This window comes from Plodia interpunctella, chromosome 3, assembly GCF_027563975.2.
Source record: "Plodia interpunctella isolate USDA-ARS_2022_Savannah chromosome 3, ilPloInte3.2, whole genome shotgun sequence".
In the NCBI taxonomy this organism is placed as follows: Eukaryota; Metazoa; Arthropoda; class Insecta; order Lepidoptera; family Pyralidae; genus Plodia; species Plodia interpunctella.
Genome location: NC_071296.1, coordinates 11,737,737 through 11,765,736, shown reverse-complemented (window position 1 = coordinate 11,765,736; position 28,000 = coordinate 11,737,737). Strand labels below are relative to the sequence as shown.

Below are 28,000 nucleotides of genomic sequence, written 5' to 3'. Positions count from 1 at the left end.
TTTTTCCCTTATTTAAAATAAGCTAACATTACGTCATCGTTCAGTGCGGATTATGTCCGAGGAGCCAAAACTGCGGCTTTGTTGAGGTCAACAAAGCCGCAGTTTTGGCTCCTCTTTGACGTTCTTTAATTCTACTAATTCCATGGGTTAACTTTATTATAGTAAAAGATGGTGTTAGAATCTAAGGGGCTTTTTCTTTTTTGAGAGTTCTGTTTTTGCCATTCGGCTACTCTAAAAAGAAACGGCTTGTCTATGATTTGTTGACGTTAAATTTGACAGCCATCTATGGTTGACTTTCATTCATTCATTCATTTCAATGTAAATGTCAGTCGGAGTGTCAAATAAAATAGGTGTTTTGATTTTTTTGCGTAAATAATTTTAGTATAAAAATATTAATGTCGCAATAGAAGTAAAAGTAATGATAGCAAATCTCGTGATAAACACATTGTAGACTGACTATGCAATCGTGACGCGCGATTTTGGCGCGAGGTGCCGTGTCGAATATGTTAGATGGTAATACGAAGAGGCGACCTCAGTAAAATGCCTTGTGAGAGCTGTGCCGTCCAGTTTAGTGTGTTTCGACGGAAGCGGGCTTGTTGCGAGTGTGAGAGGTACTACTGCAGCGGCTGCCTGCGGCGCGGCGGCGGCGCCATGTGCGCGCCGTGCCGGGTGCTGTCCACTCGGCCCCTGTCGCGCCAGACTATAGCCCATCTCAAAGTCCGCGACTTGCAGTGCTTCCTACATCGCCAGAACGTCTCCACACGGGGCTGCGTCGGTATGTATTACATTTCATCGTACATCCTGCCATACACCTGATAAGATGTAATCTTCTAGAACACTTTATATCAACTAGACACCTCACTTAAGTAGTTTCGATGTAATCTAATTGCATTACATTGCATATTTTTATATATTTGATAGTATTACATGTGAAATATACAAATCCCCCACCACCATGAAAACTGAACAATGTTTTCAGAAAAAAATACAATGTCAGAGGTCAATGGTAAATGTTATTGTCGCATATTTTAAATGAGAAAAAATCAATATTTTTCAAGAATAAAACATTTCATAGACAGCTAACCAAACCACAAATAAACAGGTAACATCAGTTGCCAGACATTTGTTGCTATTAAATAAAGTTGGCAACCCCTACGAGTTTAAATTTTAATCTTGTAGGGGTAATTCTCCCTTTGTTTTAAATAAATTTATATTTAGCAAGTCATATTCTATTATAATAAACTCATATACCAACTCATAGCCCAGTAAATTTTGAATCCTTATCTTCATTATTAATGAAAATTTGATACAAAGAGAGATATTTCAACACTTGTTTATTAAATCATGATAACCAAATATGGAGAATGACTGGGTGTTTCTACTTGTGCACAACTACTATGAAATGTGCGCAGACATTAAGATGGGCTTGTTTCATTTTCTATTCGGAATAGGATGAAGGCAAATCAGAATCCCATAGTTTTTTAGTCAACTAATTATAAAAATATATAGATAGTATGTGATAGAATAGAATAGAAATCATTTATTCCAAAGAATATGGTGATATAAATAGATGACAACAATCAAAAGTACAACATATTTAGCCACAGTTGGCATAGGAATGTCAAGTATTAAAATTACATTACATTATACATATTGAAACTTTTAAATGTTATACATATTTGGTCAACTATTTAATAATCATAAAGGAAAGTTATATTTCAATTATAAATGACTCTGGAACAATTCCTTATTCCTATAGTGTATATAGATAGTAATAGATAATAAAAATAACTTCACTTTTGTGCCTTTTATTTTTATTGTGTTTGAAATTTCTTTTTTTAATATTCTTTGGTGCAATATATAATGAATAATATTAATTTGCAATTGTACAGAGAAAGAGGAGCTGGTAAGCCTGTGTGTGGCGCACGTGAACAGCGCTGCGTACCGGCGACGCGGGTCCCGCTCCGGCGCGTCGCCGTTCAGCTCGCTCAAGGGCTTCACCAACAACATCAACGTGCTCATCAATAACGCCTTCGACCTGCGCACCAGCACGCCCGCCCCGCCTCCCCCCTCAGGTGTGCTTGCTGCAGCTGCTAGACATCAACAAGTTTGCATGCATGGCGTGTGGATTTTACCTAGAATAGTACCACTCCATATCCTTACGTAGGTTAAGCTGAGGGGTACATAGGCTAGGCAGTTGATAATCCGGGCTACACAGACAGCCACAAATACAACCAAGAATATGCAGATAAGAGAGAGATCGAAAAGCTACACAAAGCCTTGGGTTGCAGTTACTTGTTGATTTTTCTTTCTTTCTTTACTACATAGATAGAAACTGGACAATAAACAATAAGGTACATCCCTAAATTGTCACAGCAGCAATGCCTTGGGTTGCAGCTAGTAAGATGATGTTACATGTCACAGGCAACTGCTACAACTCGTCGCACTCGCACCCGCCGCCCAACAATGTCCACAGTCCGCCGCCGGCCGCCAGGGAGCGCTTCACCACCAGGCCAGGTACTGCCGAATCTATGATAGAGATAAGTTATTTGCAAAACATACAATGTGGTAAACTTAATCCTCCATAGGTATTCATTGACGTGTAAAGGTACCTTATCCACAGTGTTGTATCTGTTTTTATTTTTGATCAGAATCGTTTTTGAGTAGCCACGTAACCACAAGTGAAACATTGTCCACAATTAACCTTCGCGTGGACCGTAACATATGATGGGTGACGGTAATACAGGAGGCGAGGCCGACATATCAGTGCCGGTGCCGCCGAGCGCGCCGGCGGGCGACAGCGGGCGCTCGCAGCTGCGCGACACGGACGACTGCTTCGAGGTGGAGGACCTCGACGACGCCGGCTGGGAGTTCGTCACCAGGCCCGCCGACCCGCTGCCCAATGGTCACTACTATATTGTTACCGAGTATAACTTGGCGCAGTTTTTAAATTAATTAAATTATTTTTATGAAACTGCATGGAAATATACCATAAAGACCCGCGGCTTTGCCTGCGTGAATTTTCCATAGGAAATATACTTTTTCCCGACATAAATGTCCTTGTTTTGACTCATAACTATATGCATGCCGGTTGCACATTTTTCCTCACTTTTGGCATTAAAATACAGATTTTGAAACTACTGGCCACAATTATCAAACAATTATCGAATTGCTGTTGATACAATTTAAATTTCAAATCCAGACTCAGACATCCTAATAGCGGAGAACGACGTGGACATCACGATCTCAGTGTCGGGCGCGCTAGGGCGGGCGTCCCCCCCTCCCGCGTCCCCTCCCCCTCCCTCTGCCCCGCGCACGCCGGCGGCACACGGGACGCCGCAGAGGGCCGCCAGCGAGCTGGAGCTGCACAGGGGCGATGCTGTGGAAGACGCCGCCGACACCAGCAGTCTGCAGGACGAGCCTATCATGGGACATAGCATTAGTAAAATCATAAAATATTTATTATTATTAGAAATAACAATATGATCATAAGAATTATTCACAATGAACGAAGATACGAAAAAAAAACGATAATACAACGATCGAGACATAATATTATCTGAAATCCGAAATGAAATATTATTTTATATTTAAGATATGTAAATTTCAACAAAATAATTCCCAGGTCTTCCAAAAGTGATAACTCTGGACTCGCTGACTTCCACGGAGCAGTTGGAGCAGCTGAGCGTGAAGCAGCTGAAGGAGCTGCTGACCCGCAACCGAGTGGAGTTCCGCGGCTGCGTGGAGCGCGCGGAGCTGCTGTCGCGCGCGCGCACGCTGTACAGCCACCACCGGCGCTACAGGGACGGTCAGTGCGTCCGAGACAGCTTCATTTTGTAGCATTGTGTTCTGTATCTGGATCATATACGCCATATTTTTTTCCCAGATCTGGACAGCCTGCCGCTGGAGGAGTGCTGTAAGATCTGCATGGCGGCGCCGCTGGAATGCGTGCTGCTGGAGTGTGGTCACATGGCCGCGTGCACCGCCTGCTCCAAGCAGTTGGCCGAGTGCCCCATCTGCAGGTAACTAACTTGCTGTAGGCGATACAATGTATCCCATGAAGGGGTGACGTTCGCCAGCCAGCAGATAGTAAGATAAAAAAATGTCCTAGATTTAAGTTACAAAAGCGATTTGCGTGTTGCTACCTCCGCCATCTTAAAGTAATGACTTAACTTTCCAGACAGTACGTGGTGCGCGCGGTGCGAGTGTTCCGCTCGTGAGACGCGCCGGGGGCGGGAACCACACAGACATGTCGCTCCATCACTCGTGTGTACTAGCTGCTTACATCTGATGTTTAATGCTCCACGCATGTTCTCGTTCTGATGTGCAAATATTTTGATGAATCAATTCTATTTCACCATTTGTAAAAGGTCACACGAAAAGATCATTACAAATGTATTTGGATTCTAGCGTATACTATGAGTTACATTTGAATTATTTCTAAATTATTCACTGAATTCAGCATACTCGATCGTTCGCTTCGCGTATTTTCGCAAATTTTGTTTAGTATTTCGAAAACTGTGTTTTATCTTTATATGATGTAATTAATTTATTTTTATGAGAACCAAAAACTGTGTTTACAAAACTGTCACTTAAAATATAAATCGGAAAGCCAATTATAGGTTTCCACTATTTGACGACCTCGGTGGCGCAGTAGTAAAGTTCTTGCCACTGAACCGAGAGGTCCTGGGTATCCCCGGTCGGGTCATGATGGAAAATGATCTTTTTCTGATTGGCCCGGTTCTTGGTTGTTTATCTATATATGTATTTGTTATAAAATATAGTATCGTTGAGTTAGTATCCCATAACACAAGTCTCGAACTTACTTTGGGGCTAGCTCAATCTGTGTGATTTGTCCTAATTAATTTATTTATTTATTATAAAACAGATTTGTTTTTTTGAGCTATTGAACCAGCTATATCTAAGTTAGAGCCATAATCGGTAGACGGTTCATTTTAATTATATACAAAATTATGCCATGAGAAAAAATAATTGGACAGTCGACGTCTAATCGACGCAACGCTAGAGACAGCAGTATCACAGCCGAAATCCCTCTCCACAGCGTTTGTGTCAAAGCATAGTTTATGTAGATCGAAAAGTTGAATTTTAATTCATTTTAAAATATTTGCACATTTTACGAACCCGCAATTTTATCATTAAATTCAGAAAGCACTACAAATACTTAAAGATCGTTATATGGCACACAAGCAATGACATTTTGCTGTGTGAATCTGTACGACAAAAATTCGACTTGACGGAACTTTATATGCTAATGTTAGAAACACTCGCCACGATGTTTGTGTGTATTTGTTTGAAGCCGAACTACATGCTGAGTACATAAATATTATGTAAATATCGTTATATATTTTTACTATTTTTGTACGAGATCAAATTGTTATCGAAATACAAGTCCAGTGGCGCCCCCATTTGTAATACATTATTTAATCAATTTTGCAGTTGTCAATTCTTATAGGAAAAATATTCTGTAAACATTATTATGAACTAAATTATGTCCTCTTGTTTTTGCGACAAAACGTCATATTTCTGATGAGGACGTCACTAGGCTCAAATAATATAACGATTTTAACCCACAGAGGATCTCATATTCCTATATATAGTCGTAGATAAAGGAGATATAAAAATGGTAGGTTAACATCATTAGTTTCGGTCACAGTGTAATTTAATTTTGCCTAGTTGCACAAAAGCATAACATTTTGCTAAATTTTCTTCTTCGCATCAACCATCCTAATTGCAGCATAAAATTATAATATTTTGGAATTAAATTTTGCCTTAGCAAACTTAGTTTAGGTATTAGTTTCATTGTTTTGTAGCTTTTGCTTTCAGTTCCCGCGCGGCCCGATCGAATGCGATCTTTTGTTGTTTAATTGTTTTTGATATCTCAAGGATCGCTAGAACACTTTGTGCGCGCTGGACCGCGGTCGTAATGTAAAATTAAACTAGTCGAGTCGAGCCGCGAATTTTTGAGGTTACACCACGATCTTATTTAATATGACAGAACAAGGTGCACTGCGCGCACTTCAAATAGATTGCATGTTGGATCCGTCGTCCGCGAAAAAATCGGACCGAAGAAGTGGTTACTGTGAACGTGTGTCCACGCAACCAACTTTTAACGGACTGCGTGGACCCCACTTTATACCACTTGTCCTGTCCTTTTTTCTCGCGGTTGCCGGATCCGGGTATAAGCATCGCGGGCAAACACCCCAACACGACATTTAATTTTATATGCTTTTTGCAACTAGGCGTAACGCAAGCGATGCCTGGTGCATAATCGCTGTGCTGTTCAATCATAATGTGTTGTAGAGGTATAATGATTTTAGAAGGGAAAAAAATGCACGGGTAATTTTATTTTGTAGCGGTTCATGGATGGGATTCGAAGATATAGAAGATAAATCAATAGGATGGTTTTCCTTTCTTCAGTTCGGAACAGAGCTATATTGTTTGCAAGATCGTAATCGTATTGCTATCGACAAAGTAAATAAAATAATAAACAGCATCTTTGTCGTAAAGGAAATTAATCATTTGTCATATTAAATTAATTGCATAGCGATGGAAGTATGTTCGAGCAAATATCGTCGTGTTGTCAATTGAACTATAACCCTATAATTTTCATTAGGAAACCAGTGGCATGACAATAGTTTCGCGACATTAATTTAGTCAATAATTTCACGTGTTTATTGTCAGTGCATTTCACGTTTACACGTGAAAATTTCGAATAAATCAACGTCTCGGATTTTGTTTCGATACCACCAATAACGTAATGGAAATTAGACTACATTTTTAAGTTTCCATAGCATACAAACGACAGTGGACTTGCCTTGGATGCTGGGCTTGTGTTGATGATTAGACGGATAACTGAAGTCTGATTCGAGAAGCTATCATTGTTAAATTGTTATAAAAATTGCAAAAATTACGTAAGCCACAAAAAATGAAAAACGCAATCTTTAATTAGTTGTAGTTGTAGATGGCAACGCCACTCTGTATAACATTTCAATATTCATTTTATCACACACATTCTTTTTTCAGAAGGGGAATTATTTTTCTATGTTAATATTTTATGAAAATCAATTTAGGTATATGAAATGGACCTTTCATACAAGTCTGCAACAGTTTTACATTTAGTCTCTCTTCTGTTCAATCACAATTGGGGTACAATAAGAAGTTGGTGTAAATATATAACATTTTGGAACAAATTTTGTTACTTAGTAGAATGCTAGCGACATTGCGGCTGTGTTAATTGGAGCGTCGCCAAACGGGACTCTCTTCAACATATTTTTGTAGAACGATAGAATTAGTATACATTGCTTAGCCTATAAGGTGAACTGCACAGAATTTGGAAAAATCGGACAAAACGAGGTGCTATGTACTCTTAATATATATAAAAAGTCTGTACCTTTTGACACTCACAAAACAGTATAAATAAAACTTCAGTTTCATGCGACGAACACGTCTATGCCACTTCTATTTGACTGTTATTACAAATTCTGTGTTGTCTGTTAAAAGGCAGTCTGAAGGGCATTCTCTCAATCTCATACGATGGTAACATATTTCATATATAGTTTGTATGTCTATAAAGAGTTTGAGGCTTATCTCCTCTGGGCTGGCAACTCCGGGTGTTGTCAACCAATCTTGACCATTCTATTAGACATTGCTATGCTAGGCAAAATCAAATGTAATTTGTTCCATATCCGTTTCTAGTCTTTATAAACAAACATATTTTTTTAAAATAAGCTAAAGACATTAGCAGGATTCTCCGGGGTATGGAAGATAGGATTGGGCGCTTACTCGCGTGCAATACATTCAATGTACTCTCCTATTTCACATATCCCCACTGACACCGTATTTCTTCTTAATTATTTATTTAGTAAATCTTTAGCTGCATTCAGACCGCCTTGGCTGTATAATTATCGTTTGTACGCCTTCCATTATTATTTTATAATGTAATTTTAATTTGTAATTTATGTACATACATTATAGTCAAATTAGTATGTGCGCTTTGTATGCCTCGTTCCAGTATTCGTTTGTATGACTGTTTATTTTAAGGTCCAATTATACTATTTTATCATTAAACCTTATCATTTTATAGAGATATTTTTAAAGCTTTTAAAAAGTTGTAATTTCGATAAAAAAATTAAACAATAATATTTGTCGCGACGACTTATTGTAACTTTTATACTAGAACACATGTACATAGAAGCCGTATTTTTAAAATTACGAATAAATGTATTTATTCCATTGAAATTGTAACACGATTTATGAATAAATCGGAAATATCACGAGCGATACTGGATTTGTGTCCCGTTCTACCCCGAGCAGAAAGAACGTTACTATTGTTACGGTATCCGTCTTTTTGCTTATAGTTAAATATATTCTGAGGATTTACTGGACTGAGCACTTCAGGTTTCCAAAATAAGATTGATTATCAAATGAAACAATTCCGGCGGGAAATAGGTACAAGTTAGAAATTGACATCTGACGCCAGGCTTTCTATTTGCCCACGGAATTTTGAATGGAAAAGTAATCTCTTTACAATAAACATTTGCGATTTGTTTCCAAGATGCTTCATCGAGTAATTCGTTAAAATGTATAATGTTCTTGTTGTATAACTTTTAATGAATTTTAGCAAACCGTGTTTGCCAACGATAATAATATTTGTTCGTGTTCTTAGCGCTGTCGCGCTAGCTGATAAGTCCTGCACACACAGCCTGCACAGATGGATTCATTTAGGTATAAATAAATAAAATGCCTTAACAGAATTAATTTATTAACTATATTATAATCACAAAGTCAATTATAAAAAAAAACTCATGCAACAATTATAAATAGACATCTTGATACAGACATGACGTCTCCAACTAGGAAGAGCTGATTTTACTATATTTAATCATCACAAAACTTTAGTATACAACTACATTTCAAATGGGGTCGACGCATGATGTCTTTTTCTGCCACAACTTTTTATGAATACGACAATCACTTTTTTATAACAACATGTTAGCATTTTCTCGATTTTTCCTCAGCTGTAATGCGTCGGAACCCATGGTCCCCCTGTATATGTGTATACGTCCGACGGAGTAATTCATAAGTTGAGATGTAAAATATAAAGTATATAAAAAGTATAACTAAATTAAGGCGAAAAAGTTGCAAGATACACAGTGTACGTGTTAGAGCACTAGTTTGTACTAACCATTACATGCGAGGCTCGCACCACTGTGCAATGACTAGACGTTACGTTTTGTGCTTATCTAAATATTACATTACCTAACTCGCATTCGAGATCGTTATCATTTACCCGAATTCAATAAATTGTTCTATTATTCTAATTGATTGGCACTTCTAGCTGCCGTGCGAAGAGATTCCAATCACTAATATTTAACTTTTAATAACTTGTGTCTGAGTAAACTTTATGATTAAATATTTGAAACTGAAACTAGTAAAAATGTGATTCGATACATTGAAAAATATAGACAATTATGAAATGCATATTTATAATATAATAAATTTTTCTTGTGCTCACAATTTTAAATACTAATCTGAATAATAATTTAAAAGAACCATAATTATTAAAATTGTATTATTTTACAACAAACAGATAAAAAGAAGTAACTTTGCTCTTTTGGTTTTTACTTTCACTGAACTCAATGCATTATTTTTAATTTTTACCTCATTTTTGTAGGCATTGGCTGAAGCTACAGTTTCTATTCTCTAAAATCATTTGTAAAAATATCTGTATTGTATACAGTTTATAAATAGAAAGTCTTAGAGGTGCATTTTGCTTATATCCTATGATTGATTTATACTTAATTAGTATAAATAGACATTAATTAATGAGTCTAAGTACCACAGTATAGTCGATCGCTTTAACTACGTACAATAGGCCATGTACACATCAAATTCGTAAACTATTTACAAAAAATCGATTCGATAAAGTTTCTCAGCTTAGGTTAGCCCCCATCGTTCGCATGGGCGTGATTTCGACGCGCAATATAAATGTTTTGGAATAGAATATGAGTACCTATCCGTATATCCGTTCACACGGCAACGTAATTTAAACGCTGTGTGTTGGACTGTAGGTTGAATATCGAATGTCACATATGTCGAAAGCGATAAAAATGCGTGGGAGTATTTTTACCCGTGCGGACGGTACTTGTTATTTCAGGTCTACGCAGGCTTAGCTCCGGAGTCGGTGGTGTCGTCCTTTTTCTCGTCCTTGTCGTCCTTAAACAGCAGTGGCGTCATGCCGAGGAAACAACCCAGCGTGATGCCCAGCACTCGGCCCTGGAAGTTAAGTCACTGAACAATAGCATTCCCAAAGTTTGATAAAGTCTATACCGTATCTTTAAAAATTTAAATGTACATTCAAGTCTATTATACTAAATAATATAGTTTTCTGTCTGGGGAGTTAGAGCCCATGTTAGAGTACCATGTTAGCGAAGCGCCTGCTGACGGGCATGTCCAGCTGCACGGGCGCGAGTCGCGGCGGCGCCAGCCCCAGCAGCGCCGCGCCGCGCTCCACGTAGTACGAGGACCCGATGCCGATCACGTCGCTGAACGTGTTGCCCAGCGCCGCCGCCGCCATCGTCGATATCGTGATGTACACGCTCATCGAGCTCTCGATGCTGTCACCCTGCAATAGACACCCAAAGGTATGAGCATTGTTAATAACATGCAATTATATAATAGAGGTAGAATACTACATCATGCTTTAGCATGAATTTATACTTATGGGTTGCTTAGCGATAAAACTTTATAGGAAAGTTCATTTTGATGATATGTGATTAATGAAGAACAAGAATGTAGCATTCATAATAAGAGACATTTAGCAAGTCCTAACATCACACGAAGATTGTTATCATTACATAGTATAAAACAAATTTGCTTCCCGCTGACCGTCTGTCCCTATAACTAATTATAAAATATTACAATGTAATTATAAAGCCTCTGTTTTAATAGTTATACTTACAGCAACAATCATAATGAAGTTGTCCAGAAATCCAAATCCAATAAACGGCACTGCATTTGTAAAAGATACTAAAAAAAAAAGATTGAAGACATGATTTATAACATAACATTTACAACAATGACCTGCTAATCTTGCCCTAACACTTACTCATATCATGATGACTATCTGTTTACTCAAAAATGATTGAATTTCTTTCATTACAATTACAAAATATTTTTATTATCAACTTATATAAAGTTTGGATGTTGTAAAGATTAATTTTATCAACCCATATCTTTTACATTGAACAATATGTATAATACAACGTGATCTGGGTATAGAAAATGGAGAAATTGCTTATCAGAATGGAGATTTTATATTGTAAAACCTGATGTCTCAAAGATAAAATATGTTTGCTCTATAAATCATCATCATGTTTTATGATACTAGCCTAGATAATATGAAATGTCTGACTATTGACAATATAAAAATAAACTTTATATTTTTTTATGATTTTAAAGACAATACTTACAGTGGAACAGTTCTTTGGTTGTGGGTTTCGGGACTGTAGCAGCTGGAAAAGTATATAATTCATTAAATTTTAGGGTCCAAACTACCAACATTAACTCACTGTGTGAATGTTGTAGTTGTATGTTTGTATGTACTGTGTGAATGTACAGTATAGTGAAATATTATATATCTACACTATTACTACTTTATACTTATATAATAAGAAGGTAATCATTCTATTTTCGTACTATAGTTATGCATGTAACAAAGAATCTAGAAAAGCCAGACCAGGTAATACCTATAACTCAAAATAAATACCTTATTGTTATTAGTAATTCTCATCAGAATTACTAATAATAATAAGGTATTTATTTCAGGTCAATAACCCATAGGTATATACATAACAACATATATATAAAATTAAAAATATGGCCTAATACATTATTACCTACAAACAAAAGTTATGACAGGGTTATTTCCTGTTGCTGTCACGGTGTACAGAGAGCCAGTATTTCTGAATGGGATAATCCAGACACTGGGCCAGTGTGTGCAGAATTTAATTAATGGAGGATCGGATACAATTCCAAAATGACACAACTCGAGAATGACTAAGATAAATTTTGGGACAAAGATAGCCTAAATATTCTAGAGTAACATAAGCATCACTAGTTAAAACAAGGATGAGTTTGTAAGAATTATCTCAACAAATTACTTCACTTTGTTACACACCATACTTCTTCTTAAGCCAATCCTCAGGTACAGGACAGTAGGTGCCCGTAGGGTCAACATCACCTAGCGTGGGCACTTTGCTGGGTCGTCCTAGCTTACTTCTCCAACGCTGTCCTGCCAATTTGTCTGAAAAGTTAAGAATCATCACATAAAAACAAATATTTTATTTTCATTCAATATTACGAACAAACAAGCAAAACCAAGTATTAAGGAACATATCAGCATGTTGTTTCTTTGATCATCTCCATACCTTCGAACTCTTCTTTAATCCTGTTCGATTCGTATTCTTGCAGAGCATTGAGTAACATTTTTCTTTCATCGTTAGTAAGATGCAGCACTAGTTCAGTAGCGTGTGCTTTTGTAAGAGGCCCTGTTAGTTGTGTCGGCTCATCGAAATCTTTTGTAGTAGGCCCTAATCCCAAGTGCCGCACATTCTCAACTGGTTTGTATAACTTTGATTTGTACAATTCCAAAGAAGTACTTTGTCGCACTTGTAACTTCGCCCCAGTAGGTCGACAGCACATATTTACATTGATTATAGGTTTAGTGTACACTCTTTTCAATATATGCACTGATTTCATATTTGGTAGTGTTACAAACACGATTTAATAACACAAAAACTTTAAATATGTGCAACATTCGACATTACTCATCCACGAATTACGTTACGTTTTACGTTTAGTAATCATAATACGTCAGACATTGTCAATGAGTTGTTGCATATGTTACGCATGTAGGTATCTAAGGAACTGTTATCACTAGTGATATGCCACCCGAAAATTCTCCGGTGCCGAAAAATTCTTCCTCGGATTTTTTTCGAAAAAATTCCCTTATATAAAAATTAATGTCTCCTTATAATTCAGAATTCGACCAAATAGTCCAAGATTCGGTCCCAAAATTCGACATTGTGACCCAAAAAGTCCAAATTTTGTCCAAAAAAGGCCCCAAAATGATGTAGCCTACATCATTTTGGGGCCTTTTTTGGGCCTTCGAAATGAGAAGTTCTGTCTCTGTACAGAGAATTTCCTCCCTTGAAAATTTCTGCACATTTCCAAGACAAAAGGGCATATTACGTAAAGCTCAGCGCAGATGGCGCTACTGGTACAACTAAGGTACACAAACATTGCTAATGTAGGCAAAAAGCACCAATGTTCAATATTGTTGCAGATTTACGACCAAAAATATCTTCTACGCAATCGTGGTGCGAGTTTAAAGGAAAATGGAAGTATTTATGTTATGTAATTATTTGGTCAACTGTGGTCATAAACTGATATAAACTTGATTTTGACTGAAGATCTTACCGGTATGAAGTCCATATTTTAATAAATCTTCACGTGTAAAGTGTTCCGAGCTTCTTTTGGACCGTTTACTGGCTCGAAAATTTTTTGCTTTTTTTTATCTTATGGAAAACGATTTTTACCCGAATATGCTACATTGTTGTATATTTTTACAAACGAATGCTTACATAATGAAAGGATCAATAAAGTACTCCAAAATAAACGTTTTAATCGACATAGCAAAAGGCGGCAAAACTTTTGTGTACCTGTATGTTAGTGCTGTACTCTGGTGGGATAAATGTGCAGTAATCTGAAGAAAATTCTCACGTATTTCCGAAAATATATCTTAACCGTTTTCATGCATTCTCGAAAATTTAGAGAAGGGTCATCGCTAAGATAGACACCACTGGCATAAAAAAGTTAAATTTGTCATTGTCAAATTGTAGCTGTCACTGTCTCATAAGAAATTGTGGATCATTTTTATTTCCTTTGCAAATTTATTTTTCTCATAATATTTAAATAATTTTGGGAAGTAATTTGTAATAAATGAGTAAGTAAAAATCCACATAAAACTAAAAAAATTAAGAACTGTTTAACTTATCATACTCACCTGTGATTGGCACAGATGAAGTAATGCGTATAATAACATTAGTTACATTACGACCTAACGAGATCCTTTCTATTACATACAGGTGTATTGCCGACAGGATAAGTGAAAGCTAGAACACAATGCACGATGTTGGAGGGCCTGGTGGCTTGGGTTTTGAACAACTACCTCGGAAAATATGTAGAAAACTTGAACACAGATCAGCTGAGCGTAGCTCTTCTCTCTGGTTAGTACATGAATGACATTTCAAACATACAATTTATTTCAGATCTTGCTATTCTAAAATAATAATAATATTTTCTAATAATGTCACTCATAATACACAAGAAGTCTGAAAGCTCCATTTATTTTTGGTATTAAACAAACTTAATGAATATTCTGTTCCTATGTAAAATCCAACTATTTAAAATGCAATATTTTTTTCTTAAGTACTCTCTAAACCAGTATGTGACAAACATAGCAATATAATATATTAACCCATTTGTTGATTTATAGGCAAGGTAGAGTTGGAGAACTTGCCCCTAAAAAAAGATGCACTGCGCCACCTGGGCCTGCCCGTGGAGGTCAGAGCCGGATTTATTGGAAAAGTGCAGTTGCAGGTGCCAGTGCGGCAGATCCGCTCGGCTCCCTGGCTCATAGCCATAGAGAAGCTGTACCTTGTAGCTGCTCCTGTCAATCTGGATGAAGTAAGTTTAGATGTTAATATATTACTACTTGTGCCCTAGGGCCCAGAGCTCCTGTGCCAATTACAGGATAAAGGATACTATATGCTATTCCAGTTTCAATATGTGTACCAATTGTCGTCTAAAACTGATTGTGTGTGATTGAATATAATAAACATCCTCACACATAATTATAATTTTTCACATTTTTTATTTATCAGTATGATTAGCTGTTGCCCCCAGCTTGACCCATGGAAAATTGTATCAAGCGCGGTACCATTTCTGGTCTCTGGGAAGGATAGAAAATTGACCCTCTGAATGTGGATTGGATTGTATTTGACTCAATGACCTACTCTATCTTATTTATTTCTCAATAAGATAGATGAGGTAATCTAGAAGTTTATACAACATAATATCAAACAGTGACTTTGAATAATTGCAAGTCTTTGATTCTCATGATGACACATTCAATTGAATGTCTTTATCACTGTACCTTGACCTCTGAATCGTAATGGAATGTGTACAAAAATAGGCCAAATAAGTGTATGTTGATTAGACCTTTGTCGTGGTCAGGATAAGATAACGCAGACTTTGACAGATAGCTAGATTACGCTTATATCTTTATGATAGATACTAAATGTTAGTCATGAAATTTGTTTGACCTTGAATGTAAACACTACTGTTTAAACTTTGATGTGTTCTGTGTAAAACACCTAACTAGGTGCCTGATTTGCATAATGAAACTCCAACAGAAGGCTACATATACAAAATAACAAAAGGAACCTCATAAATCAATACAAATAATAACTATTGTATAGATTTCATTCTCTTTGTAATAATTAGTATAGAAGTATGGATGAGAGATTAAATGACATAATAATGTTTTTACTATTTCTCCAATATATGAGCTATTTGTTTTTTAAAAGTAACTTAAATTACACAAAATTTATATAAGTTCAAACAAATTAGACTGATGATGGATGACACTGGCACAGGACCATAGCCAGGTGTAAAAAGGGTGACTAAAAATGATGACTGTAACATGAGTTCAAATATGTATTGCAGTGGGACAGCACAGTGGAGGCCAACATCGCGCACGACCGCAAGATGGCGCTGCTGGACGCGCTGGAGGCGCAGTGGCGCGCGTCGCACGAGGCCAGCGACGGCTACTACGCCACCTCCTACTCCTCCTGGCTCAGCTACGGCACGGGCCTGCTCGCCAACATTGTGGAGAATCTACAGGTCACTACCATGTTGATGAGCACGTTCTACATTCTTCTCTACTCTCTAATCGTGTGACAGATATAGGTTGTAGGTTCCATCTCTGTCGCACGTAAGATTTGTTACTGAAAATCCACTGCAGTGAGAAACGTGTGCACTATATAAAAATAATGCAATTTTTCTTATAATTCCATCTTTTAACATGTATGTAGACTTTAAAAGCAGGCGAGAAACATGCTGCTCCAGCCATAACAATGGCATAATTCTTAACTGCTTGCTTGATTGTGGTTCTATCTTGGACATTATATTTGATGGTCTGGTTCGTAGCTCAAGCTGAACGACGTGCACATCCGCTACGAGGACACGATCACATGCCACCCGAGCGCGTTCGCGTGCGGGCTCACGGTGGAGTCGCTGGCGGCGGAGTCCTGCGACAGCGACTGGCGGCGCGGCTTCACGCTGCTGGCGGACGCCGACGGCTGCTCCTTCAAGCTGCTGGAGCTGCAGCAGCTGGCCGTCTACTGGGATCCCATGCCCGTGCCGCAGGGGATCTTCGCTAACTGCACGTTGCAGGAGCTCACCGTAAGTGTCACAGTCTCATACAGAATTGTTAGTGTCAGTTGTTTGTAGAGAATTATTATACATCATTTTGACCGGATAAAAATTGAAAATTATTTCATAATTCGAGGCATTACTTTATTATAGATTTTCATGTCAAATGTTTTTTTACGGGCTAATTGATCGAGCAAGTGTATACCAGACATATAATGGCACGTGGTGACGTCCCAGGTCCGCATGTCGCAGACGTGGAAGTGCCAGCACCAGTACCTGGTGTCGCCGGCGTCGGCGGCCGCGCGCGTGCGCCGCGAGCGCTCGGAGCAGCCGCTGCGCTCGCGCACGCGTCCGCGCATCTCCGCGCATCTCACGCTCGACTCCGTGCTTCTCAACCTGACCTCGGTAACTAATGCGAGATTTCAATTGATATTATAGTATAATCGGGGTATGGCTTTTCATATTGTGCTTTTTGAATGTGAAGTTAATAATGTGATCTTTATATTGTCTGTATAATATTCTAGCTCTTTTATCGGTTTGATTTTTGCACATAAGACGGTCGTTGTAAATAAATGGGCTAAGTTTTTTTCATTGGCAGACAATCTGAAAGGCTTAACGCAGCTAGATGGCGCTAGTATAATAAAAGCCCATCATACTATCCAATTACACCATTTGTACATCATTTATTGTAATTCCATGCAATCAATTTTAAAATAAATCAATAAAAACACTAGCGCCATCTACAAACACCTTGTGACTTAATATAATAACCTTTTAAAAGTTATTCCTTTTTCGTACAGAGACAATATAACGAAGCGGTGGGGTGTTCGCTGGGCCTGGAGCGCATCGGACGACTGCGGGAGCTGCGGCTGCGGCGCCCCGCGGCCCCTGTACTCGGCCACGCGCGCCTCTGGTGGCTCTACGCGCTCGACACGCACGTGCGCAGTCATCACTGTGAGTCTACTATTACTAGTGCTTCATTGTGAAGTCGTACACAGAGAAAACCCTTAGATATCGTCACAATTTTCGAATGCATAAGAAGAAATACAAGTTCAAATCAAATTCAAATAATTTATTTAGAAATTAGATCTTCACAGGCACTTTTTCTAGTCTAATTTTTATATTTATAGTTATTTCTCACAAGCTACAAACTACTGGCATTTCGGAACGACCACTGCTGAGAAGAAACACAATCCGAGTGCTGATTATAATATATATGTTAACACAATTAACTATATATGAAACATAACATACATAAAAATATATGAGAAACGAGATGAACAGTTCCCTCTGGAAGAACCCGTTCACGAGTTGACGCATGGGTCAGCCATCGCGTAGCTCAACCATAATAGAGGGAACGTCACGAATAGCGGACAGCTTACTGTCAACTCTTATCAATGTAAAGTCTTTATACCAATCTTACTCATTCTTCACTTGCAGGTAAACGAAATCATAGTGGAAAATCCTACACACTAGTGCGTACTTGTGCACTAAATGGCGGTAGTAATACAGTAGTAGTAGAGCTCAATAGCCATGAAAATATTACGTGCCACTAGTTTTGTAATGGGAATAAGGCGCAACTTATTTTTTCCATCCCTTATTTCCCAAAAACTTACAGGGACAGAGCCGAAGCCTACATGGGAATCGTGTTTGGATCAAGCGCGGAAGACGAGACAATACGTGGAGATCTGCTTGGGGATCCTGAGCAACCCAGCCGCGGCGCTGCCGCCCGAGCGGAAGCTCTTCAAGGACGAGTTCGAGTGGCGCACGCCGCTGCACATCCTCAAGCCTCTGCGGGAGGTACACTATACAAAAATAAATACTTCTATAGCATGTTAGGAATAAACACAGTTAAACAGCCAATAATCTCGCGGCATTTCTTCTCATCAGTGGTCGTTCCGAAATGCTAGTAGTTTGCAACTATGACAGTGATAATCACGTTACTAATTGTCGTAAACACTTTTGATTTTGACACAGACTCATTCATCATGTTAGGAAGAATTAAAGCGCTACTTCAAGTTATCAAGTTGGGAGCTACAAATGGTGAAGAATTTTTCCCGGGGCACCGGGGGTCTTCGAAAATATCTAAAATCATGAATGTTTAAATGGATTTGTTATACATGTCGCATGCTTTTGAACTTATTTTTGAAAATAATAATGAGATGAAAAAATTCTGGAATCGAGCGGGAACTGAACCCGCGCCCCTGTCTATCCGGGACCACTGAGACCATGCCGGTTCGGCTGAATTAATTCATCTCTTTACGTCTTGCGCCGACGTATATTATTATATTATGAATGAATGTGAGCATTCACAAAACAAAATTCATAAATGACCCCTGTAGTAAGCCGTAAAAATAATTTGTTATTCAATATATTCTGTAAATTACATTACTGGCATAACCATTGGTATATTATAGAGAACTGACAACAACCCGCTACTTTGTTAAAAAAATAATCATTCTAATACATGTTACTTACAGATTGCAATGCGGAAAGTGCCAAAAGCCAGTCCAGTGTCCACACCGGACACGGCCAGCAGCTCCGGCCGCAGCATGCTGGTGCACTGGTTCCCGCAGTGGTGGGGCTGGTACGGCTCCTCCCCGCCCCCCGACACCGCCGCAGCCCCCGTGCCCGACCTGGAGGAGGAGATCTTGGATGTCATTGCGGATTCCATTGAGAATAACACGCTATTGAAGAGAGACACGGTTTTTGGGAAGTTCGAGTTTATTTTGAACAAAGGCAGCTTGAATCTGGTGGAAAGCGCGGAGGATGGAGATGACAAGTGAGTTCTGTGCTTTTTACAATGGTTTTTATAGATAAGATAGACTCTGTGGCGGGGACGGAATCTTTCGTACATTGTCTTATTTTCATGGTTCATTGCTGCATTTCATATTTCAGCTGTAACTTGAAATTTAGAAATTGAGTTGTATATTCTTTTCACTACAAGCTTTTTGCACGTATAATTTGTATTTTCATTTCTCATGCTCGTAAAATCTGAATTTATGACGGAAGCAGGCCGCCTGAACTCGCCTTTTAAGTTCTAATAAAGTAAAATCTTAGGATAATAAGAAATATGCGCGTACCTATATCAACGAATACTAAAATACATATTTGTAATATTGTTATTAAGTTTCTCGCAATCGAAGTGAAAATCCGACTTCGACAGTAAAGCGACATTTCACCCTCGACGTAACTATCCACGTCATAGTTACGCTTCGTCTAAAATGCTTCGCTTTACCATTTTATATTTAGTATTTTCATGACAATGCGCTGCTCGAAGCGCGAAAGTTTAAAAAAACCACAAATGATTGAGATAATGTAAGGTCCGTGTATGACCTGCAGCGCGGCGACGGGCGTGGAGCTGCAGTTCTCGCGCGTGCGCGTGCGCGTGGAGTCGCGGCCGCGCGCAGGCGCACACGCGCTGCACGTGTCGCTGGGCGCCGTGTGTCTGCTGTCGCGCATCACGCCCGGCTCCCTCTTCCCCGTGCTCATCGCGCCGCAGGTGCGTCCTACTCGCTTTCTGTCTCTTGTGTATCTCGCTTTTTTATCGATATGTCAATGTATATGTTGTGGTATTGTGACCAGGGCATGATCCGCGAAGGTCTGTCAGCGATGAACACCCGAGCTACCACCACGTCGTGGTGCCGCGCGCAGGTGACGCAGCAGCGCGAGGTGAACCAGGAGCCGCTCTTCCAGCTCAGCTACGAGAAGAAGCCCTTCGGACTCAACTGTGATTACAAGTGAGAATTTTAATCTACCTTCACACACTATAGCATATCGGTCTCCTCCACCGTGTTTGATTTTATGCCTTCTATTTCTCTTAGAATATGACGTGAAAAAGTTAATTTCTGAATAAATGATTCTATTTCATCGCAAAACTTGACAATTTAGTTTATTTATGTTAACATTTGTTGTGCAGACTGTGGGTGAAGTCGGCGTCGCTGGAGGTGGTGTACTGCTGGGCGGCGGCACGCTGGGCGCGCGCGCTGCTGTGGGCGCCGTGGGGCGCACGCGCGTCCCAGCAGTACGCCAGCGTGCGCGACCACACGCGCGCCCGCCTCGTGGAGCACTGGGAGCACATGATGCAGGCGCGTCCGGTTTGTCTTCTCTCTCTCTCTCTCTCTCTCTCTCTCTCTCATATCAGGGTTTCATCTTGTTACTTCAACCGATTTCTACACTTTTCGTAGAATATGATAATTTATTATGTAACCTAGGTATTGCTTATTGCTAAATTAATAATCTTACTACATAATAACTATTTATATTAAACATTAACCTACAATTTTCTACCGTCTCGTACTTCAATGACAATTTCTTTTAATTCTGAGTGAATGACGTGTTTAGTTTTAACTTCACTCGTCTTATGACTGCATATTGCAATAACAGGGCGACCGTCGCTCGTGGCAAGTGGAGCTGGACATCTCAGCGCCGCAGATCCTGTTCGTGGAGGACCTCTGCAACCGCGACGCTTCGGTATTGGTCGTCGACTTCGGCAGGCTTCGGCTCGCGAACGCCGTCCCGAACGACGACGCCCCGGCCACGCCCACCGACGACGAAGGTGAATGTTTCAACTGGAATTTTTATGCGATTTCTTCTCGTCTCTCATTTGAGTATTTTGCCGGTCGTTTTCTTAGTTATAAATATAAATCGTCGGAGCTCAGGGATCGCTTTTCTACTTTTTATTGCCATTTCGCACGGTTTTCGGACAAATCACACAGATTAAGCTAGCCCCAAAATAAGTTCGAGACTTGTGTTATGGGATACTAACTCAACGATACTAGTTTTTATAACAAATACATACATAGATAAATATCCAGACTCCGGCCAATCAAAAAAAGATCATTTTTCATCATGATCCGACCGGGGATCGAACCCGGGACCTATCGGTTCAGAGGCAAGCACTTTGCCACTGCGCCACCGAGGTCGTCTTTCGTTAGATCATTACGCTGCAGACGGCAGAAAAATACATATGTAAAGAAAGACACACACATTTTCCTTAACTAGTGTTTCAATCTAAATGTTGGCCGCACCCAAATAAATACAGGTGGTTTAAAAAGTGTTTTCTTTAAATGTTTTAGTTTTTTCATAAATTAAAGTCAATTCTCATGATCCCCTCTCCAACGTTCTCAGAGATGTTCATGACCCCGTGCTCGACGCCGCCGGGCAGCCTGCTGTCCCCCTCCTCCCCGCCGGAGCCCGCGCCCCTCGCCGCGCCTCCGCCCGACCTCGACGCCGCGACGCTGCACATGCGCCTCTATGACAGGTGTGCACACCTCCATCCACAACAAAGTGCAATTGAACATTCAAACTTATCGTATCCAATAATACAAACGCTGACCAATGGTCTGAGGTTCTAGTGTTTAGGATTCCTGTGTTTAAAGTTGTTTGCTCATTGCGATAAGGTCGCCTTTTGCATCACATTTCTTGTCTATATTTTTGTAATTTTCTTGTAAAAGTTGGCAAAATTTTGGCTTCCAGATACAATATAGAACTGAGCGACCTGCAGATCCTAGTGGGGCGCGCGCGGGACAACTGGAAATATGCGCACACTCGCTCCAGCTCGTCGCTGCATCTGCTGGACCGGTTCAGCATTTCCTTGCAGGTCAGATGTACATGTACACTAAAGGTCGGTCACTCCCGACTAAATGTATAACATAATCGCGTAGTTGTGTGATTAAGAAAGTGAAAGCGTTCAAAGCAAGTTTGGTAAATGTTGTAAAATATTAACAATATAATAAGAATTCACTCAAATGTGATGTAATGTAACACCATATTTTTGAAAATTTAAGGTCCGATCTTTTTACGGCAGAAAACTGAAACACGTGACTCATTCACTCGCGCAGTCGACTTAGTCTAGCTAACAATCCAAGTACGCACGATTTATTATCCGTTCAGAGCTCTACATTTCAGCAGTACTTAATGCTTCTAACCGACACAAAATTAACTCAATCTATTTGATTTGTTCAAATATTGATGATAAAAATATGTCTAAAACTGTATGCAGGGAACCGTGTCTGTTTCCCATTGTGCGACAAGTCAACGTGACTAGTGGAATAGAGGTTTTGTGTTTTGAAGCACCGCTGACAATGACCGCAATGTAATGTCGGTCGGCAGGCGGAGCGGCGCGTGGTGGCGACGGCGGACCCGCAGTTCCCGACGGCGACGCTGCGCGGGTCGCTGCCGGCGCTGGTGGTGCACCTCAGCGAACACAAGCTGGCTGCCGCGCGCGCTGTGCTCCTCCACTCGCCGCTGCTCAGGTCTGACTATCAATCTGCGCAATCAATCAATCAATCAATCAATCAATCAATCAATCAATCAATCAATCAATCAATCAATCAATCAATCAATCAATCAATCAATCAATCAATCAATCAATCAATCAATCAATCAATCAATCAATCAATCAATCAATCAATCAATCAATCAATCAATACTCTGAATCTTATTCGGCGGATCGGTCATTTAAGAGGAAAACACCTATGCGATTAAGTCATAAAAAGTCTTAACAGCTGATAGGAAACAACAACGTTCCCGAAGTGGTTTAACGTCAGGTAGTCATAAAATCAGAGGCGAATATAAAAAAATGATAGACTAAACGGAGAGTTATTTTAAAAAATGGTTCTCATTTAAGTTTTAGCGAATGTAATTAATTTTATATGTTGTCTGTGTGATTGTCGCAAACTTAATAAGAATGTTGTCAGGAACTTGAGCAGCTCCCCGACGGGCGCGGGGGCGGAGGAGGAGGAGGAGGACAGCAGCGCGCGGGCGGAGGAGGCCAGCTCGGAGCACGCGGCGTCGCACAGCGCCAAGCTGTTCGTGCTGCAGTTCTCCATCGACCAGCTGTCGCTCGAGGTGGGGTACAGATACTGAGTCACGTTTATATGGGGTAGGTGCGGCCAAGCTTATGTTTCGATACTCGAAGGCCGCGTTCAACTGTATGAAGACTGGAATGACGGGGAAATGTACCTTATATACTAAATTTAGTCATGACTGAGGCGAAGTTGAGTAAGAATTATACTCATATTAAGTCGTCTCGGGGTTTCTTCTCAATAAACCTTTATATTAAGAGGAAATTAAGCCCCACATTCATGCATGCACCCCTTATCTAATGCTTATTCCTAATGCAATAAAATAAATTCAGGTGCAATCCCGCGGACGAAGCATCGCCGAAGTCCAAGTGTGCGGCGTCCGAGCGGCGGCGGCGCTCAGCGCCAGACCTTCAGAACTGTCGCTGTCTCTCTCTGTTCACTCCTTGTTGCTGGTGGACGCTCTGCAGACGTACGGCACTGACTTCGAGCTACTGGTCGCCAGTCACAAACATGTAGGGTGAGTTTGACTGACTTCTATCATTTTTACAGTGAGAAACGTCTTGGAAATAACTGATGCGATAAATAATTATTATCATTTATTGAGAAAAATATATTATTACTATTACATTTTGATCGACGTGATACTGATACTATGATAATAGTATTTTGATTTCTTTATCTTATCTCTTTCTTAAAAAAATATAATCTGATCGTGTGAACAGCATGGACACAGCTTCAGGCAGCATCCGCGGCTCGGAGCCGACGTCCCCCACATCGCCGACGTCGCCGGAGTGCCCCGCGCCCCGCGGCGCCCCCGCCCTCGCGCACCCGCAGGCGCTGCATCACGCGCTGCACTCTCTGCGGTACTCCGCCGGCGCCGGTAACTATTACTTTTGGACCAATTAAAATCCTTTTAAATTTAGAAGTCTCTTTGGCGGGAATTCGATAATAAAAACTACACTGTATATTATTTCCGGCTTCATTCTAATTATATACATCGAAATCTAAATTAAAAAGAGCAACACCACTGTAAGTGAAAAAACTTCTTTCATTTTTGTGCCTAAAAATTAAGACGTTTGGCTCTGATTCATGTATATTTTACTCGTAGTCCCACCAATAATGTTCTACCGGTTTGGCCGACCGCCTGCTTGACGTCAGCTTTTTTAATGGGAATTATTCATTAATTCATTCACACAACAGCGAATCATGGGGCTTGTTGGAAACGATCATCTTATAAAAGGCACCTCTAAGATCATCATAAGTTTCAGTGCAAATGATTTAACAAACTGCTATTTCCCAGGTCTGCGAGCAGAGGGTGGGCGTAGCAGGTGGGAGCAGTGCCCCGGGCAGGCGGGCTGGGCGCCCCCTGGGCTCGTGGACTCCGAGGCGCTCATAGCTGTGGAGCTGTGTATCGTCAAGGGCGAGGGGGACTCGGAGGACTTGAGGATCGCTAACATACTGTTCAACAATTTGGACATCATAGGTGAGATAGCGTTATTTGTTGCACTGAAATTTCTACATACAAATGAAATATCAAATCAAATCATTTTTATTTGCTTAAATAGGGTAGGTGATACAATATCCACATAATGGTTTAGAACAAGCCTATTTAGCCTGTCAACACCATGCAAATGTTAATAACGGCATATTAAAAAAAACTATAAAATGACATCAGATTAAGATAAAATGTCACTTACAATCTACATGTATGTTAATTAATGTCATTGCAATGCAAAAAAGTCTTTGATTGTGTAAAAACATTTATCAAAATTATTATCAGTGTTCTTATTAAAATGTGTGTAGAGGGTTGCAATTAAAGACGAAAGAGAGCGGAGTCATTTATTTACATCAAATTTATTAATGTATCTCATCTTCGCATGGGGGCTCCCATTGCATCAGGGTTGTGACGCCGCAAAGCCAGCGTTAACGTAAATGAGAAACCTTAAAATGTTGAAATTCACCTTTGATTTTCCAACCGGTCGCCTGCTTGACATCACCCTCCCTGAGAACTGTATTGACGCGAAGTGGTCCCGTGGTCAATGTAGCACTGTTGTCCCGCAGCCAACCAGGAGACGATAGTGGAGCTGATCGGGTTCGCGCAGCGCGTGTGGCGGCCGGCGGACGCTGCGCCGCGCATGCGCCGCGCCGCCGCGCCGCCGCCCGACGACTTCAAGGTCTTTATGTTTCTATTTCTTTCACTGAAAACTAAATTGGAGAATGAAAAATAGTCGTTTCGGTGCGGGATGAGGCAGTTGTTAAGACTTATCGATACTATTTATATTTGTTAATTATTGTATGAATACTAAACAATACCACAAATTATGACACACTAAATAAAGGATTTTTGAAGATAATAAAAAAAATTGCGAATAATCGTAGCCAAGTTATTCTGAGTGAACTACTGAGAATAAGAGTTATCAGTGGTTAAACGACAGGAACTTTTTATGGTTTTATGGTTTATATTTACACTACCACCGTGTTTGTGTTGCATCCTTCACTGCTCCTAATTCACCTATGTAGCATTTTATTTTCTTTATTTATTATGTTGGGTACGTGTAGTTATATCTCTCCTTCCTCACTGTTAATATACACACACACCTTTCGCACACTGACTCAGGTCTCATCTGAGAATCAGTGTATCGCCCCTCTGGGTGATATGTGTACTTTCTGAGATGGGCCTTTTTGTATTGCTGCTGCAACACTTGCTCTTCAATTGTGCTTTGTGAATACTGTGTTTTATTTTGTGTTTTTAATCTGGTTGTGTATTATGTTGATGTTAAAACATCGCTATATAACATATTTCTAAAGAAAGAAATGTTTTATCTATCTATCTATATTATATTGTGTCAAAAAGTGACAGGTTTTCCTTTGAAAGAACTACATCTAGGATTTGTTATTATATTCGGAGCTATGACGTCGCGAAGTCCAGAATCAGCATAAAAAGCAAAAATTTTTTTTTTCAATTCGTAAATTTACAACAAGCCTGGAATTAAAGTATGTCAACGTTAGTAACATTTAATATTAATTGGTGAACAGAAAGAGGTCCGCACGGAGATAACATTCGACTTCCACCGGCTGGGAGTGCTGCTGCTGCGCGCGGCCGTGCACGAGGGCAACGTGGTGGCCCGCAAGATAGCCACCGCCACCGTCAGCGAGGCCAGGATACAGGCCACGCTGGGTGAGGCGCCGCGCTCACCATACACAACACATGTTTCTCTTGTTTATTTTCTTCTAAAGCCATTTCATATTGCGCTGATTCCTAATGTTGGGAATGACAAGGAGGATGAAGAAGATGATGATAGCCTTTCTCTCTCCATGATATTAAAATACAAAAATGCTGCGGTGAAGCCGGCGTTGCGCCGCTTCTTCTTCACCTGTGCTTCGCAAATTCACTTAAAACGAAGCGGTAGACTTTGTTTTAAGTAAATTTTTGACGTCAATAAGTGATGTAAATTAATAATAAACAACCTAAGTTTAATTAAATTTTGTAGACGGCGACGAAGGGTAGTCTTAGAAAGTGAAATAGAATCATTTAATTTACCCACTCTTTCATAGTTTGACTTCTTAATACAAGTGGACACCGTAGCCCAGAATGTTTTTTTATTCTTGATTAATTTATAAAGACTTATACTTGTTCCACATTAGTGTACTGTTGTTTCCAGACTCCTGCCACATCTCAGTGGACGGGTCTCTGGGGGGAGTGCAAGTGGTGTCCCTGTGCGAGGGGGCCGGGGTCCACACTCGAGTGCTGGCTGCGGGCACCGACCGGCACCAGCCTGACTCCCGGGCGCTGCTGTTCACCGTCACCAGGAAGCTGGAGACCAGCGATGATGCCCCGGGTGAGCGCTAGACACAGAGCGGGGCACAGCGCTGACTGCTAGAGACTAACTAGAAATAAATTCCAAATTGAGTTGTTATAATTCAACTTTTAATGGAAGTGTATATTTTTGTGTTCTTATTTACAAGATTACAACGTGACTGTTTGTTTGTTTGTTTGTTTGTTTGTTTGTTTGTTTGTTTGTTTGTTTGTTTGTTTGTTTGTTTGTTTGTTTGTATGTTTGTTTGTTTGTGTGGGTTTGTTTTAAACTGCCAGTTTTATGAAAAAGAAAACAATATACAGAGCAGGGATTCGTTCCGAGAAAAATTACATATTTAAAGCATATTTAAATGAAAAGTTTCATTACGATAATGTTGGTGTGAAAATAATTAAATTCGTCAAAAATTTCACGCAGTACTAACGCAGTAATTACATCAAGACGTCAAGTTTCATGTCAAGCATTGATTTCATGAGGATGTTTGAAGTTTGCACGGGAATTTTTTTCACGAAATTCACTCGTGAACGTGTACCTTAAGGAGTGAATTTCGTGAAAAAAAAAAATCCGATGAATTTCCGAAAAAGATTCCGATTCGCGACGAATATGTGTTGTAACAGTGTGCACCTGTTGCAGTGGTGCAGGCGAGCGTGTCCGTGCACGTGGCGTCGGTGTGGTACACGCACTCGCGGCCGCTGCTGCGCGAGCTGCGCTCGTGCCTCACCGAGTTCAAGCAGTACCTCGCCAACCTCGCGCGCTCCATCCGCGCCGCCGCCCACGACATGGCCCGCGGCCTCGTGCACCCCAGGTCAGTGGTCTCTCCTATTGTTGCGAACTACGGATTCTTCATTGGGATAGAAA

General features: G+C 40.1%; 3 protein-coding genes across 5 annotated transcripts in view; 2 read left to right on the top strand and 1 right to left on the bottom strand.

Annotated features, from left to right (window-relative positions):
* Window positions 1–318: 318 nt before the first annotated feature.
* On the top strand, window positions 319–8,301 carry LOC128683444 (uncharacterized protein). The gene is made up of 8 exons (XM_053769108.1): window positions 319–775; window positions 1,893–2,075; window positions 2,425–2,517; window positions 2,747–2,905; window positions 3,203–3,442; window positions 3,626–3,808; window positions 3,887–4,022; window positions 4,181–8,301. Exons 1-8 carry the CDS (start codon window positions 511–513, stop codon window positions 4,218–4,220), a joined length of 1,299 nt encoding a protein of 432 aa, XP_053625083.1. The 5' UTR covers window positions 319–510; the 3' UTR covers window positions 4,221–8,301.
* Window positions 8,302–8,765: 464 nt separating this feature from the next.
* Window positions 8,766–12,901, bottom strand: LOC128683445 (uncharacterized). The gene is made up of 6 exons (XM_053769109.1): window positions 12,450–12,901; window positions 12,200–12,325; window positions 11,493–11,534; window positions 10,982–11,049; window positions 10,442–10,645; window positions 8,766–10,296 (listed from the first exon to the last, which is right to left on the bottom strand). Exons 1-6 carry the CDS (start codon window positions 12,778–12,780, stop codon window positions 10,180–10,182), a joined length of 888 nt encoding a protein of 295 aa, XP_053625084.1. The 5' UTR covers window positions 12,781–12,901; the 3' UTR covers window positions 8,766–10,179.
* A 1,017-nt stretch (window positions 12,902–13,918) lies between these two features.
* Vps13D (Vacuolar protein sorting 13D) overlaps window positions 13,919–28,000 on the top strand; it is a 43,041-nt gene continuing 28,959 nt past the window's right edge. Inside the window, exons 1-24 of one of the 3 annotated variants that reach the window (XM_053769617.1) lie at window positions 13,919–14,026; window positions 14,169–14,309; window positions 14,579–14,769; window positions 15,811–15,987; window positions 16,294–16,548; window positions 16,756–16,923; window positions 17,319–17,472; window positions 18,137–18,318; window positions 18,999–19,300; window positions 19,861–20,020; window positions 20,104–20,258; window positions 20,438–20,606; window positions 20,905–21,076; window positions 21,649–21,781; window positions 21,997–22,120; window positions 22,633–22,775; window positions 23,220–23,370; window positions 23,660–23,844; window positions 24,050–24,207; window positions 24,628–24,810; window positions 25,389–25,501; window positions 26,364–26,505; window positions 26,990–27,166; window positions 27,776–27,947. In XM_053769617.1, the coding sequence (XP_053625592.1) occupies window positions 14,213–14,309; window positions 14,579–14,769; window positions 15,811–15,987; window positions 16,294–16,548; window positions 16,756–16,923; window positions 17,319–17,472; window positions 18,137–18,318; window positions 18,999–19,300; window positions 19,861–20,020; window positions 20,104–20,258; window positions 20,438–20,606; window positions 20,905–21,076; window positions 21,649–21,781; window positions 21,997–22,120; window positions 22,633–22,775; window positions 23,220–23,370; window positions 23,660–23,844; window positions 24,050–24,207; window positions 24,628–24,810; window positions 25,389–25,501; window positions 26,364–26,505; window positions 26,990–27,166; window positions 27,776–27,947 (3,863 nt within the window). In that variant the 5' untranslated portion in view covers window positions 13,919–14,026; window positions 14,169–14,212. Of the gene's footprint in view, window positions 14,027–14,168; window positions 14,310–14,578; window positions 14,770–15,810; window positions 15,988–16,293; window positions 16,549–16,755; window positions 16,924–17,318; window positions 17,473–18,136; window positions 18,319–18,998; window positions 19,301–19,860; window positions 20,021–20,103; window positions 20,259–20,437; window positions 20,616–20,904; window positions 21,077–21,648; window positions 21,782–21,996; window positions 22,121–22,632; window positions 22,776–23,219; window positions 23,371–23,659; window positions 23,845–24,049; window positions 24,208–24,627; window positions 24,811–25,388; window positions 25,502–26,363; window positions 26,506–26,989; window positions 27,167–27,775; window positions 27,948–28,000 lie in introns of all 3 variants that reach the window. The other 2 variants (XM_053769618.1, XM_053769616.1) reach the window with 2 other exon arrangements.